Source organism: Phalangium opilio, unplaced genomic scaffold (genome assembly GCF_054372755.1).
Source record: "Phalangium opilio isolate 3A_F unplaced genomic scaffold, DU_Popi_V2 ptg000209l_1, whole genome shotgun sequence".
In the NCBI taxonomy this organism is placed as follows: Eukaryota; Metazoa; Arthropoda; class Arachnida; order Opiliones; family Phalangiidae; genus Phalangium; species Phalangium opilio.
In genome coordinates, this window is record NW_028324217.1 from 1,618,486 (window position 1) to 1,633,599 (window position 15,114).

The 15,114-nt window shown below is 39.6% G+C and overlaps 1 protein-coding gene and 1 non-coding gene across 2 annotated transcripts; both read right to left on the reverse strand.

Annotated features, from left to right (window-relative positions):
- Positions 1–88: 88 nt before the first annotated feature.
- LOC149618252 (uncharacterized) lies at positions 89–14,621 on the reverse strand. Its single transcript, XM_089853984.1, has 36 exons — positions 14,595–14,621; positions 12,589–12,619; positions 12,306–12,485; positions 11,920–12,233; positions 11,262–11,630; positions 10,752–11,171; positions 10,245–10,494; positions 9,985–10,170; positions 9,498–9,866; positions 9,348–9,436; positions 8,528–9,272; positions 7,933–8,440; positions 7,682–7,866; positions 7,352–7,621; positions 7,131–7,282; positions 6,814–7,047; positions 6,495–6,746; positions 6,328–6,436; positions 6,188–6,261; positions 5,996–6,126; positions 5,816–5,939; positions 5,582–5,755; positions 5,295–5,514; positions 4,869–5,116; positions 4,361–4,803; positions 4,134–4,299; positions 3,781–4,059; positions 3,584–3,710; positions 3,160–3,515; positions 2,978–3,098; positions 2,652–2,908; positions 2,423–2,594; positions 2,021–2,358; positions 1,456–1,950; positions 1,064–1,390; positions 89–668 (listed from the first exon to the last, which is right to left on the reverse strand). The coding sequence occupies exons 1-36, from the start codon at positions 14,619–14,621 to the stop codon at positions 303–305; spliced, it is 9,108 nt and encodes a 3,035-aa protein (XP_089710110.1). The 3' UTR covers positions 89–302.
- A 403-nt stretch (positions 14,622–15,024) lies between these two features.
- On the reverse strand, positions 15,025–15,114 carry TRNAY-GUA (transfer RNA tyrosine (anticodon GUA)). Its single transcript is given in 2 exon segments — positions 15,025–15,060; positions 15,078–15,114. It is a non-coding gene; the product is annotated as a tRNA-Tyr (tRNA).

A 15,114-nucleotide genomic window follows, 5' to 3' on the forward strand; every position in this document is an offset into this window, starting at 1 on the left:
ATTGTGGATTTGAGATGTTTGCAAAAGTACATCTGATTTCCTGGATAACTTAGTTTACTTTTGAATGGGACAAAATTGTTTCATGTAATACTTTATTTTCGTTTTTATTTTCGAACTGAATTTTACAAGTAACTTGACAACTTGTTATCTGAACTTGACATTTCGACATTATTTACATTAACCCTAATTAACGATTTTAAATTAATTTTATCTATGTCTAATTAATCTAAGAAGACTAAAGACTAAAATCTACATAGTATTAGAATAATTTAAAATTTCCAGGATTGGGTTGTCGTAGTTTTCTATTTCTTTTTGTAAAACATCGATTCTTCATCAGGCAAATCCTGATCATCCTCTGGTAATTGCATCCAATCAAAAACGGGTGTTTGTGGTTCCTGATGAACCTTGTTGTTGCGCCATTTCTTGGGCATGGCTCCAGTTGCAGCCGCCATTTGTTGTTGGTGTTTCAAGTCCACCATCTTTTTAAGGACCCCTTTGTTGTCCCCGCCCATTTTGCCTTCGAAGTACATGTTGTCGATGTAGTTGATGAGTTTATCGACTTTTTCGGGGAACTCGTCAATTTGTTCTCCAATTGACGGTTTTTTCAAATCGAAATCAATGTCCCCATTACCGCCACCAAAGCCTATTGCACCTTTTAATTTGTTGCACTGGAGAAAATGAGGTGTTTAGGGTTAATCATAGGTTTATAAGTGATATATTCCATAAGTTTAACACTTCCTATACAAGTTCGTAATGCTACAGGGAGACTTACAGTTCTCGAGATAACTAGTTCGAGAAGGAGAACGACGGAATTAAGCGAGTCAATTGAAGTCCTACCTACACTCGGTGGTGGTTAATTTTGCAGGACTTCCATCTAGGTCCTATTTAGTCTGAACTTACTAAGCCCAAATTTGACAGCAGCGCCTCACCAGGCGTATGTCGCTTTACCCTGAATCTATGACCTACTTCAATCACTTCATGACAAGCTCCAATTTGTAACTAGTGACAAACTTATGGAACATTTTGTTTGCTCGACGCTTCAAGAACAAACTTAGGTACTTACCATGAAGTCCACAATCTCGAAGTCGTTGTTTTGTAGCTTAGCGTCACCTTTGACGCTCTCGAAGGCGCTAATGACCAAGGTAATGAAGATATTGAGGAGAACGATGGTCATCACGAAGGCAAAGACGAAGAACAGTAAGGGACCCAGAACAGGCGCTGCAAGAATCAGAGATTCGAAGTCAAATTTCCCCTGGATCATTGCGAAACAGGTTTCAGTTGTCCTGACGAAGGAGGCAAAGTCCAAGAGACTCGTGTTGAAGAGGACGTAGAAGCATTGTACGAAAGCGAAGTAAATCAACCAGAATACGACGAAGTACGACTTCAAGTCCTGCAAAGGGAAGACAAGGACTTTAAGTACAAAGTCACGTGTCCCTCCTGGTGCCTACTACTTACGTTTGAACACAAAGCCAATGTGCTGTACAAGACTCCCATTCGTTTGTTGAATCTCAATAATTTTATGAACTTCAAGATGGCCAAGAAGATCAAAAACGATACCAAATACCCGAATATTTCGTCAATCGCCGCCACAAACTGCAATTTGACGTATCCATTCCCGTGCGTTTTGTCAAAGATCTTCAGTATTCTACTGGTGACAATCATTCGGTAGACGTAAACGACAATGGCGCCGTAAGATAACCCCAGGACTGTTAACTCGGCGTAACTCCAGTAACTTTCAAAGTACTCCACCCTGTCGCGTCTGATTAGTCTGACTTCTCGGACCGTGAAGTATATGGCGTAGATGACGTAGGTTAACTCGCATATCATAACGAATAGGCCAAAACCTTGATGATATCTCATGAGACGGATTGCGTCAATACGATGGTACGGTACCACGCCACCTCCTGGTGGGAACTCGACCACGAAGGTGCATATTCCAAATAAGTTGACCTGTTAATAAATGTGGTGTTAGCTTACCAATAAACACCACGTTGTTAGACAGATTCCATTCTGGTTTCACCTGGGCATTGTAAACTGAAAACTCTATGAATATAGCTCTAGTTCCACCATCTATCCAATCGGATGTTTCTATACGATGCAGGTTTTCTATGATCTCTTCTCTTTTGCCTCTGATTGGTATTATGTAACCTCCACCTCCGTACACGTCCAATTGCGCCCAGAATGGTAAACCGTCCAATTCTTTCGCCGTATGGTAATGGTATTCATCTATGACTGTGTCGTCCGTCGAAACGTTTTTCCAACCCGGCTTATAACTTAGTTTATCTTCATCTATTATGCTGCCAAAGCCGTGACATTCTTTGACAACTTTTTGCATATCTTTGGGTACTTTACAAGAATCTGCAAGAGTCATAATACCCTCCTTTAGTACTTAAGTAGTTTAAATTCGAATGGTTTAACTTACTGGGTTTGACTCTAACTTGCCGAAGTACCGTATACCCCATAAGTCTGTTATTTCTGTCATCTAAGAATCCTCTAAGTCCAAAGGGCTGTTCACCATTATACCATTTACCCACTTGCACATTAGGAACCAGAACGTGTCTGGTCCAATTCCAGAAAGTGTCGATTGTACTTAGCTGAAAACGATGAATGGTTATATTTCCACTAACTTTGTTTTGTAACTACCAACTTACGGTGCTGAAGTCATCCGTTGATGCACCCTTATTGATGAAGTGGTTAGCCAAGTTGTTCTGCAAGTAAAATGCAGCTGGATCCCGGTTGCCATAGCTGAGTATTGTTAATATCCATAGGAAGAACATGTATGACACAATCTCTTTTATTATTGAATTCATTTGCATCTCTTTTTCACGTTCTTCCCTTGCACGTTGCATGGCTTCGACGTTGACGGGTTTGACTTTCATGCGTCGACGTTCGTACTTACCACCCGGCTCTGTCATGGATAAGCTTACGTTTTAAGTACCATCATCGGTTTGGGATATGTTAAGAAAAGAAGGTTTACCATCATGTAGCCATTGTTCATCCGGGGAAAGTTCCGGTTCCTCCTCGTCGTACTCTGAATCATCTTTGTCGTTGTCCACAGATTTGAAGAGACTCGAGAATATCATAGCCATTAGGAATACCTGTTGAATTGAATACAAAGACTTTAACTCTTGAACCATCTTGGTTCGATTAATATAGTACCTTTATGGGTTGGGTAACCAAAATGGATGAAAAGAAGGATATCAAGAGTGACGTGACCCATTTCTTTGTTTTCTCATCACCAAAAGTGACTCCGTAAGCCCACAGAAAGAAGACCGATATTAACATGGACGCGATGCATAGAAACCATGCCACCAATCTTCCCCACCATGGAAACATGAATGGTTTCTTCTTTTTCTTGCCACCCTTTTTCTTGGTCATCATTGGTTCGTGCATTATTGTCCTGGTTTGTCTACCGTCCATCTGGTCATCATCTCCCAGTTCCCTTAAGGTTGCTGTTGACCTGGTTGTTGATCTTGACGCTGATCTTATATCGTCGTAACCACCGCTTTTAATTTCTGTACAAAGAGAGTGTCGTTAGGTTTACGTTTTTAAGTAATTTCCTTCATGGTACAAGGACAAGTACTTTGTTTTCTCAGAGCTTCCGTTATACGGTTAGGTCTTAATTTACGCAGACGTGACTTCCGGAAGAGTGTTATGATCAAGAAACTTGGTGGAAATACAATCAAATTGGCCATAACGCCAACTCCAATCTGTGTGTTTACAGAAATTTTGAGTTAGTGAGTGGTACATACGTGTTTTCAACCATTTAATCAAAAGTACTTGTTCGGGACTGAGGGATAATGGTCCAAGACTGATAGCTGAATCTCCTGGTTTCGGTGGTACAACTCCGTACCACATTGCGTTGACAAGCATTGACAAATACAGTAAAGACCAACAACAGGATACTCTTTGACATCGTGTGAATCGACTCTTAGGTGGACGCATAAAAATTGAGAACCATAAGTGACCATCGGCAAGGTTCTTCTGGGTTGTCAGGTTGAATAGATGGCTAAATTCTGTCGCTTCACCTTTTCCCGCTACTGGTAGTAACCTATCAATCTGAAGGGTTAAAGGTCAAACCTAGATCATTCCTGTTCCCGCAGTAACCACGAGGTCAAATGAAATAAGCTTACTTGACCATCGTCTTTTTCAACTGCCAACCATTTATTGCAAATAAACTCGAATTTCTGATTGGTCTGTATATCCCTTACCACGATGAAACTCAAAAACCATGACTTGAATTTTCCTTTGCCAGAATTATCGTGCCATATGCGGATGTAAGTCATTCTCCCCAATGTTCTGTAGGCATTTAAAATGTACTTAGTTAACTAATAAGTATTTTTCGATTTTAATTACTTACCTTGGTACTGCCATAACAAACGAGTCCATTTCACCCCTACGGAAAATCTTCCGCTTACCATCCTCTAATGTCCTGACGTCTGTTTCGTCATCTTCTCCTGATAGTATGAACTGCACTTTGGAATCTGTTCCAGCGCCTTCTTTGGCGCCGGTGTAGACCATTACTTCGTACAAGTACTTGTCCGCGGGGTCGTTATCAGCTAAGGGGGCCGCGCCTAATTTTTCAGTATCCATTTTATCTTGCCTTCTAGCCCATATCAGTATTATTATATATAACGACATAGTCACTATTATAGTCATGTATATCGTAATGTTGTCCGCGAACCCCGCGTTGGCGAAGACGTACGAAAAATCGATCGCGTTAGGCATAACAAAAAATCCACCACCGAACGATGTCAGATGGTTACACTTGCAGACCGTTACCGCGGCATTCGCGTTTTCAACCTTTATGGGTCAAGGTTGTGTGGTCAGAAAATGTACTGGTAATTGAAATTGTAATTATAACTTACGTAACAACCGGCGCCAGACCATATTTTCCAATCTGGGTTGAAGAAATAGCACCCTGATGTGAATATTCTGACGGAGTAATTTGTGGAAAATTGCCTAACCACTTCCCCGTCGGTCAAATTGACTTCGTCTCCCCAGTTCAAGTCGGCCGTGTAGCTGTCGTTTAGTTCCACAACCCCCAAGTAGAAGAAACCGGTGCGGTTTTTGACAACCTCGTTTGATAGAAAGATGTCAAAGGTCTTCGAGGTTCCTAAAGTAGTTAGAATTTAGCTGTGATTGCAGATTCAAATTGTACTTAAAATTACTAATCCGTAGAGTACTCACAAGCCATACTTATTTTACCATCTTGTAAAACTATCCCTAGGCTTGTAAGTACTCAAATGAACCCTAATCTAACCAATCCAAAGTCTCAAAGACAACATGCGTACCATTAGCTTTGCGCACGTCTTGTAACGGTATCAATAACTCGTACATGTTCAGCTGAGGTTTCTCCCTGTAATTGAAGTAAATCATGAACTTTGCGTCATCAAATTCTGGTGTAATTTCGATGTTGATGACCGAATCTGCCTTGTCCACTATGAACTGATGATATATCATCTCTTCATTCCATTTTATTTGGGGGTAGACATACGTGGGAGGTGGTAATGGCTAAGATATGACGTATCCATCGTTAAGTTCAATTGATTAATGACGTTTATTATAATTGCAGAAATACCTTAGCGCCTTTGGAACCTCTGGGTACGGTGATACCGAACATATCGGTGGCATTACTGATGTCTAACATGTTCATGTTCTCGTCGAGAAGGACCAATTGCAAAGTCGCCGTGTCGTTTGATAAGAGGTCGACACTGTCTCCGTATGATTGGAGAATTGAGGGCCAAGACACCGCCTATAACGGTAGGACATTGTTTATTTATTTTTTGATGGCACGGTATTGTTACCATCTTACCATGATTCCAATGGTTTCGTTCCCCGAACAACCTTGGGTAGCTAAGATATCGCAAGTATCCGGGAAATGGTATGACGCGTCTCCGTGTTTGATGGTTCGGTTGCTTAAAGCACCATTTTTGTACCTGCACATGCACTTATTAGTTATAGTTAGGTCAAAGACAAAGTTATGTTTAATTACATTGATATTGTTAAGCCCAATCCGCTTGGCGCCATGAATTCCATAGGTTTTTCGCCAACAATAATATTCCTCAGTATGGTCAGTACCAATTTTATGGTTAGGTCAACCATATCCTTGATTTGACCTTCAGCCTAGGTTGTATGGGAAGGTTATGTCTAGAACTATTTATAAATGCAAGTACTAGGTACTTACGGCTTCACGTTCTTTCATAAGTACTGCTTTGGTTAGGGCTTCCTCAACGGGTATACTGCCATCGAAAAGATATTCTGTGAAAAAAAGGGCTCGGTCATTAGAGATACAAACTTTATAAGTACAATTAAGTGAGGACATACCCGGTTCTTCCTCTCCGTACATTGGTACCTCAACATTGTACTCAATGTCCATTCCTTTTGCCCTGTCAGTTGGTAGAACTACGCCGTCAACAAGTTGTTGTGACATTCTCTGTTGATTTTGATAATTTGAAACACTGAAGTACTTGGGAAACATTTATCATACTTACGGCCACAACACCACCCATAGTTCCCACGGCGTACATACAGAAATCAACTAATTGTTGAGGAGCCTCTACTTTGATATGGGCCGCTAAGTTGACTGTTTTATTAAGCAAATTTATGATCTGGTTTTTGCCATCGTTGTCTAAGCCACTACCCTGCCCCGCTATCGTTGTTAACGCGCTCCCTATTTGCTCTAAGTCACTTAATGTGTCTGTGTTCATGACGTTTCCAACTGAATTGATCATCTTGACCCTGGTCTGTTAAATAATTGTCAAATTTATATTAACATTGCTAGTTAGAACTGTTGTAATTAACATTAAGTACTTGGGCCTGTTCTTCCAGCATTTTTTCGTAAGCATTTGTCGCGTTACTTGGTTCCTCCTCGTCAAAATCGTAGTCGTATACCGTGGTGTTGTCGTCGACTAGTTCAATCCCCATTAGTGATGACAATGCCTGAGATACTTGGTTCATTCGACCAGTATCTCCTGATGCGTTTGCGTTCTCCAGTTTCTTGTCTTTCATGAACATACGGTACTCTTGTTTAGTTGGGGCCTCAGTCTGTTCAAAGATAGACAAGTACTTAGTTGATTTGCGCACAAATACAAACGTTGACTTATAAGGCAACTATAATCAGTTGGTACCTGCATGATGGTCATGTTTGTCCTGGTTAAGGCTCCTTCCTTATCTTTGATGTCCACACCAAGTTGAAATAAACCATAAGGCAAAACAATCTTGGTTTTACTATCAGGTCCAACACTTAGAAATAGAGTAACTCCGGTATCGATGTTCATAGCTTTAATTACAATTAATAAGTTTAATAATTGTACTTTAAATTAATTCCCTTTTTCTCAAATGTACTTACACCAAAATCCGTAATGTTCTATGGCGCCACCTTCAGGGTCGACCCAACCTTTACAATTAATTGAAAATAAGTCTAGCAAGGCTTTGCCGGTGTCCGGGGTAATTGTGCAGTTGCCGTCTTCGGGTGGTTGATTTATGTGTAAGAAAATGTCAGACGCTCCTTTAAAACCCTCTTCGTTAGTTACGGTCAACTTGGCAATGAAATCGCCATACAGTGGGTAGTACTGCTTAAAGAAGTCTTCGGCCAATGCCATAACCATTTCATTGGCACCTATCAGAGTTTAAGTAAGTTAGTTCTTTGCGCGAGTCCAAGTACACGCGATCTTCGTACCAACAACATATTCAGTAGCTTCGGGTAGAAGTTCTTCAGTTTCGTTGACCACGCCGTATAATGTCCATTCGTAGACCAGTTCACCTTCGCAGTCCTCACTGCAAAGTCCAATAAGGCCAACTCGTACAGGGTTAATCTTCTGACCAATTGGGTCATGTGGGTAGCATAATATTTCTGTTTGACATCTGAAGGGCATCGCGCAATTGTACCTCAGAATATGACGTATTCAAATCTAGACCATGTGTACTTACTTTACTGTAATGGCGGGAGGTGAATAGTCCAACAACACGACCCTGATAGCCCCCCATGATGGTGCTCTGTCTGATAACTCTAGTTTACTAACAATCTCGTAAGTTTCATTGGGTTTCATGAAACTTGTGGTATTCCATACGACTGATCCTCCTTCAACGGCCAATTTTCCTGGACCCTTTCCGAAACAACCTCCAACATCATCTCCTAAATCAACTTCATTACGGTCCGTGATTGGTGCACTCAAATTATGCATATGGTCCTCAAGTTCTCTGTCTAGTATATCGAACGGTAATCTTCGACAATACCAATTCACTTTGAACGCCTTGTTATTGACATTATCTGGATCGATTGAGTATTCTTTGGGATTGAGCCGAAGCGTTTGACCCCAACCTCTGGTGATCCGGGATTGGGCACCGTCTGCCATTTGAACCACAATAGGTGATGGTAAGATCTTGACGTATGTCGAGATTGAGTTTATCAGAGGTCTTGGTGGGTACATTTCCGGTGCTGTAAGGTACAATAGTTATGTGTAAGTACTTAGAGCTAATGACGAAGGGATGGTCAACTGAGTGGGTAATCTGATAAATTATTTACCTGATAAGTTAACTGTCAGCCGAAACTTGTAAACTCCTGGCATCAGGAAAAACGGTGGTACATAAAGATTTGATTTCCTGGCGGAATCCAAGTTGGACATATCAATTTTATCGGTTGTCTTCCCGGTCATGTTGTCAACTTTGAACCCTTCCCATTTTCGTATGACTGTATTGGTGTAGTTACAAACGACAATCGTCCCCGAGTACAAAAGTACCGGACCAGCTCGAATGAACTCCGGGGCGCCATCCAGGTTATTGACGCGGTTTCGTATCCATGGTAACGGTGTTTTACAATTCAAATCTGATACGTTAAAGCTGTAACTGGCTTGGACATCCGATACGTCGTTAAAGGCAATCATCCAGACCGTCATGTCTCCTGACTTCCGGTACTGGTATCGCAAATGGAATGGATTGCTGAGTTCCCTGACGTACAGCAACTTCTCCCGTTCTTTGTCCTTCTTGTTCTTTTTCTCACGATTGTTGTAAGGACTTGCCATACAAGTTAGTTCGTCGCCGTAACCCCTAAGTGGCGTTTCGTCACCAAAGTCGACTACCATGCAAGTGTCAGTGCCTAAGGTGTCGAAATGTATTTCGAAACGCTTGTCGGAATCGTCATCCGTGATGTTGAGGTTGTCTTCTATGTCCAATCCAGTGACCTTTTCCATGACGTAGAGGTTGAGTTGAACCGGGGTTGATTTACTTTGAATGTGGTTGAAGGCGTATGTCGTGATGTTGTAGGAACCGGGCTGTGAGATAGAAATATATCTTTGTCAGTTTAGTGTTGGTGACAATAACAATTAGAGGTTTTGGTGTTACCTTACCTCGTTAAATGTAAACTCAGTAATATTGTGGGTACTATTTGATAGTATGGTACCATTGTCCAATTCCACAATGTAGTATTCAACATCACCTGTAATTATTAATTTAGTTAATTTAATTGTTCTGTGACTAAGATTAATATCCCACATTACCAGTATGAATGTCCATGAGAAACGTCACAGGTTTCTTTGTCGGGAACTTATTCTTGTCTTTTCCATATCCTGGCATATGGTCCTTGCCTTTCTTTGGTGTGTGGACAGTTGTGGTTGTAAAATTCGTAATTCGTCTGAGGGCTTCAACTTCCATGGTCATTTCCTTTTGCGATACAGCGTTGGCCATCTTGACCAATATTTTATAGAAGCCCGGGTTCTGGTAGTCGTGGAAAAAGCTCTTGGTCACCCATGGTCCCTTGTTGGGTACTGACCAGCGATCGAATTGTTCATCGCCAAATTCAATGTCCACTGAGGCGTTAGTTGGAAGTGGTTCTTTTTCGTTGTATTTTAAAAGCATTGTCATCGTCCCTGGAAATATGGGATGTGTAAAATTAGATTCCTGACAATAATTTTGTATTTGTGCACTAAAATGGTACTTGTGCTGAGTTATTATGATGCTCGTGCGCGGTAATGTATAATTTATTACCTGGTAATAATAATTTATCAGTTGGAAAGTCTATATGCCATGTGTCGGTAATTGGAAATTGTACTGTGACAATTTCAACCGCTTGTCTTCGTCCCAGTAAGTTGGACGCCACAACTTTGACTTTGTACACTCCCGGTTCGAAATAAGTATATGGTCTTGATAAAGTTGTGCCTTTGCCATTAGCACCTTAATTTAAACAAACAAACCAAAATTAATTTAAATTAAATTAAAAACGGTTTTCCCGGGTGCAATATATTTACCTGGTACAAGTTCAGTTTTTCTTTTGCCATCTCCAAAATCCCAGACCACTTTGACGTCACTTCCTCCTTCCAAAGTGGTATCGATGGTTAATTCACGATCCACTATGGCGTTTTGTGGTTCAATCTTAAGTCTAACTGCTTTCAAATAGTACTGAACGTTCAAGTCAAGGGCTTTCACGATTGGCGAGGCGGTATTGTCGCTGTTTAATGTGGTACTCATGCGGTACTTGCCGTCTTTGATGTAAGTGTGCTATGTATAAAATGTCGAAGGTTAAGAGACAATCACCACCATATTGTTGACGCAATAAGTACATTAATGAAAATGAGGCCAGTATAATAATATTAAACCAATTAAAATATGACTTGTTTATATTCAAATCAAAGTGCATGATGAACTTAGTCTAACGATAAACATGATTTGTTGCCTTGAGTACACTGAACTCACAAAATCGTAAAATTAAAACTATACCGCCAACCGCCCCAATGACCTCACAAATGCAACTTTACCTCAAAGTACAATGCAAGTGGTATATCCACGGCTACTCCCAAGTAGAATCTTCGATTAGCCGGAACCAATTCCTTGAAAGGCAGGTAACCTCTTTCGACAAAAATGGCGGGCGCGGTTAGATCAGATAATTCGTGAGGTTTAACCAATCGTGAAGCGATATTGGCCGATATAGGTACAAATGCGATGACGTCACCGACCATAACCTCCATCGGTTTCGGCGGATTAATGGAGTTGAAACCTTGCTCTACTTGAACGGTCACTTCGATGACCGTTTGATAATCCTTTTTCCGTGTGGCTGGACATTGATTACTCGGTCCGAGTGTCATACAGTCCTCAACATTTGAACAGTATTGTTCGCCTTTTAAACATTTCATAAGGCCTGGAGAGCATCCATTGTCGATGCATTTTAGTCTCATGATCTGCAAGAAGGGAATAGTGACATAGTCAGCAACCTCTGATATTTGGGGCAACCCCTAGTAATCAAATAAATTAAACTCGTTTAAACTCACCGCAACTTTGAGTTCCCCAGCTTTGGTAGCGAAAACGTTGATCTTCTTAACGTTACTATTTCTCAATGCTTCTGATTCAGGAATTAAGATCATGTTCCGTTCCCCGGCTTTGACCGGTTTCATTTCAATTGTCTTATGTTGAGGAACGGACATGCCCATGATGGTAGGACTGGCGTCCGGTAGGTTAATGGTTTCCATGTTGCCATCGCCGTAATCAACTTCCGCGACGATATTCTCACCTCCGTGTAAGACCAAGTCACAAAGGAACTCCTCGTTGGGTTCAATTACTGGTGTGCAGTTCAAGTTAACGCTCTCTTCGACGATTCCTGTTACCACCGTTAAAACGGTACTGGTAACTAAGCGATACGACTGTAAAATGTATGAACGCACGCACAAATCATTATCGTGTTCTAGCTTCTGATTGGATGTAGTTAACCTTCTCAAAAGTCGGGGGAAGAGTCTGGTGTGTTGACCACCACCTTGGATAGGGCAGTTTGTGGACAGCAAAGACGTGTAAATTAAGATATGACTTCACACAACAAGGATTGGTAACTTCGAAGTCATGTCTAACGTCTTTGTTGCCCACACACCGTCCCATCCATGAAGCAGACAACACTACGCCCCGCCCCTTTTGAAAGAACCTATTGTGTTTACTTACCGGTGGACCACCTGAAGGCCACACAATAACTGTAATCCTGAATGACCCAGTTTGGAAGTAGATATGTTCGGCTGGTACTTTTAAGTTGGCTTGGACAATACCGCTATCATCTCCGTAATCAATTTGGTACTCAACTTGACCCTTTTGACCTTCAACCTTAATTTCAAAGCTAACCTTTTGACCCCATATCACTTGACTCTCCGAAGTAGTCAAGGACACCCCTTTGAGTGGTAGAACGGGTTGGGCTTTGTGGAATTGAGTGTAACCATTCTCGGAAGGACAGAAGTCTTTCTCTACTGGTTGCAGATCTTCAACTAAGAGAAAGTGACGTCATCTGGTGTAAACGCTCTGATTGGTTGTGGGTGTTATTATGCGTGTTTATTTACCCCCGTTTTGATTGGAGCAGAGACAGAATCGTCCTTGAACTCCAGCATAGGGGTATTTAATGTCCGCGCATCTGGACTTGCAAACTTTGGGGTCCATGCTCTTGGTTGGGTTGTAACCACCCGGGGACACGGTAAAATATTTGAATGAGTCCAAGCCCAAGCAGTCGCCATCTTTCAAAGCTTTTAATTTAATAAATATAATTAAATTTAATTATTTAAAATTAATCTCGAGTAACTAAAATTTCAATTTAATTTTCAATAAATAAATAAATAATCTAATTACCTTCGTTCGTAGTAATCAGGTTAAAAATAGCCTAAAGAAATGAATTCAATTAAAATTAAAAATAAGTTCTAATTAATTAAATCTATTTATAGTTGATTAGTAGTGTTTCTATGGTAACCCGAATTGTTTTGAGATCCGAGACCTCGATTGGTTACCCAAGCGTGAGATAATCATTATGATAGGTTGGTCAAGCTTCGGTGACCTTGTCTTCATTGCCCCGAGTTAAGGTCAATTTGAGGTCATGTAGTTATTAGCTTGATGGCTTTGTGTTCAACAAGCCGTATCTTAAACACGGACCAGGTACCACGCCCAAAAGGGAAATCCGAAATCAAAATTGGGTTAATTGAAAGCTTCCAATTAGTAATATTTGTCTTGGATTCATTAACTTGAATCGTTCTAATAATAACAATGATGACGTAATTACGTCTACTTGCGCGTTTCGTTAACCGCATGTATTTAACCTAGTGCATTAATTATGGTAGATTGCGATGCAATCTTATAAGGGGTCAGAATTTAATTGGAGATAAGGGTAGAAAGTGGGTTTTCATAGAATGTACAAGATTTTTATAATTCTTGACCTTTGGAGGTTTTAGTTTGAAATATAATTTTTTAATTTTAAAATTGGGTTTCATAATTTGTCCGAAAAATTCTCAATTTTGAGTCCAAAATGTTCTATACTTCTATGAACACCGATGATTTCCCATAGAACCATTTCACTCAAATAATTACCCTCCCTTTTTGGAAGAACACCCTTTATATCATTACTGAATTACATCCTTGAAATGGATGAATAACACCTCAGAAAACGAATATTTCAAATTGAAAATTATTTCATACAAAGATTGCAACGGAAAGCAATTTTTTATTCAAAAATCTCTCATTTTCTAATGTATTTTTGATACTTAATATAACCCCCTTTTTTTGTTAAAAACAAAGTGACCAATGGGCCACAGCTGACCGCCCCCTATATCCTAAATTTCTATATATATACGGAAGTCGTGGGTTTTTAACTTCCGGTCATTTCCGTCTTCAATACACTTACAGCGTTATTTCCCCGATAGAAAATTATCCGTTAAATTGTGTTTTGACCACGCTTGACCTTAATTTAGTCTCACGAAAGGGTTGAGGAACTTTTAAGAATATTAACCTGATCGCCGCCCAAGATTGCTCAGTAACAATGGTCGAAGTTTGACCTTAAATTATATAGTAATGACACCTCCCTGCCTTTGGCTACATTACACTCTATGAGAATTTAACATGGAGTGCCACAACTCTGTAATTGTAATTCTTGAATCTACATTATTAGGGCTGGATCTACATATATTAGGGCTTTTTTAAATAATCTAATTTCATAATTTTATTTTTAATTAATATTTAAAGTTGAAAGAAATGTGATTCAACATTTTTTTGTGCTAGCTTATACACTGAGCCGCTTTGGTTTATTACAAAATACCCATAAAAACCGGTTTTTCTAGTTAAATGTTTGGAAAATAAGCGGCATAAGGTCTATAGTTGTTAGTACTAATTTAAGTGGCTTGGACTGATTGGTGAACTGATTATTTTAAAAAACTGGGGTTTTCTTTTGAAAGTGAAAATTTTACTAGAAAAGCAAGCTGCAAGGACTATAATTAGTTTTAAGTACTTAAAGTTACACGAATTAACTTTAAGTGACTTGAAATTAAGGCAAAGACATTATTTAATTTAAAATTTAATTTCTCTCTCAAATGTAAATTTTATCCAAAACCAATTAAGCAGCACAGAGACTATAATTTCTTCTTAGTACTTAAAGCTACTTAACTAATTTAAGTTCAATTTGAACGACTTGGAATTATCGCGGAAAATAATCTACACTTCCATGAAAAACCGGTTTTTTTTTCAAATGTTTATTAATTTTATTTAAAACCTAGCTGCACAGAGACTATAGTTTTTTTTCTAAGTACTTTGAGCGGCTTGGACGTCTCACGAACTTCTTAAACTACTTAGAATCAAAGTTTTCCAAAACTTACCCATAAGAAGGCTATGCCAAGTTTCATTGTCGATCGCGACAAGTAACTAATTTTCGACCCCCTGGGGAGCCCTCTTATATAGGGCTAATAACTGACCATCATGTACGTCACGAGTTACGTCACAAAAATCAATAATATTCCGTTATACAACAATGTGAAAAATTGTACTTAGCAAATTGAGCAAAATGAACGTAGGAAATGACCAGTGCAAAAGATAATTAATACGACTAATTATAGCAATTAGTTTAAATATTATCTAATTTTACATTGAAATTTTAAACATATTTTATTTTTATTTATTACAAATTTTTCTGTTAATTAATGAAAAATTAATTAATTTCATTAGATTAATTATCAATTTAGCGTAATTTAATTGTTGTAATGTTTATTTACAAATTTAGATTAAAAAATGAATAAAAAATTTTGGTTGTCCGTCGAGCCGGATTTGAACCAGCGACCTAAGGATTTCAACAGTATTTGCCTCTACAGTCCTCCGCTCTACCAACTGAGCTATCGACGG

What these genes read in the sequence shown, in the direction of transcription:
- LOC149618252 (XM_089853984.1), bottom strand. Translation starts at nt 14,621, where the DNA reads ATGAAACTTGGCATAGCCTTCTTATGG. An exon ending in ACGAAACCATTGGAATCATG is followed by an intron (nt 5,756 to 5,815) that starts GTAAGATGGTAA and finishes CTACCGTTATAG; the next exon opens with GCGGTGTCTTGGCCCTCAAT. An exon ending in GGTCTGGCGCCGGTTGTTAC is followed by an intron (nt 4,804 to 4,868) that starts GTAAGTTATAAT and finishes TGACCCATAAAG; the next exon opens with GTTGAAAACGCGAATGCCGC.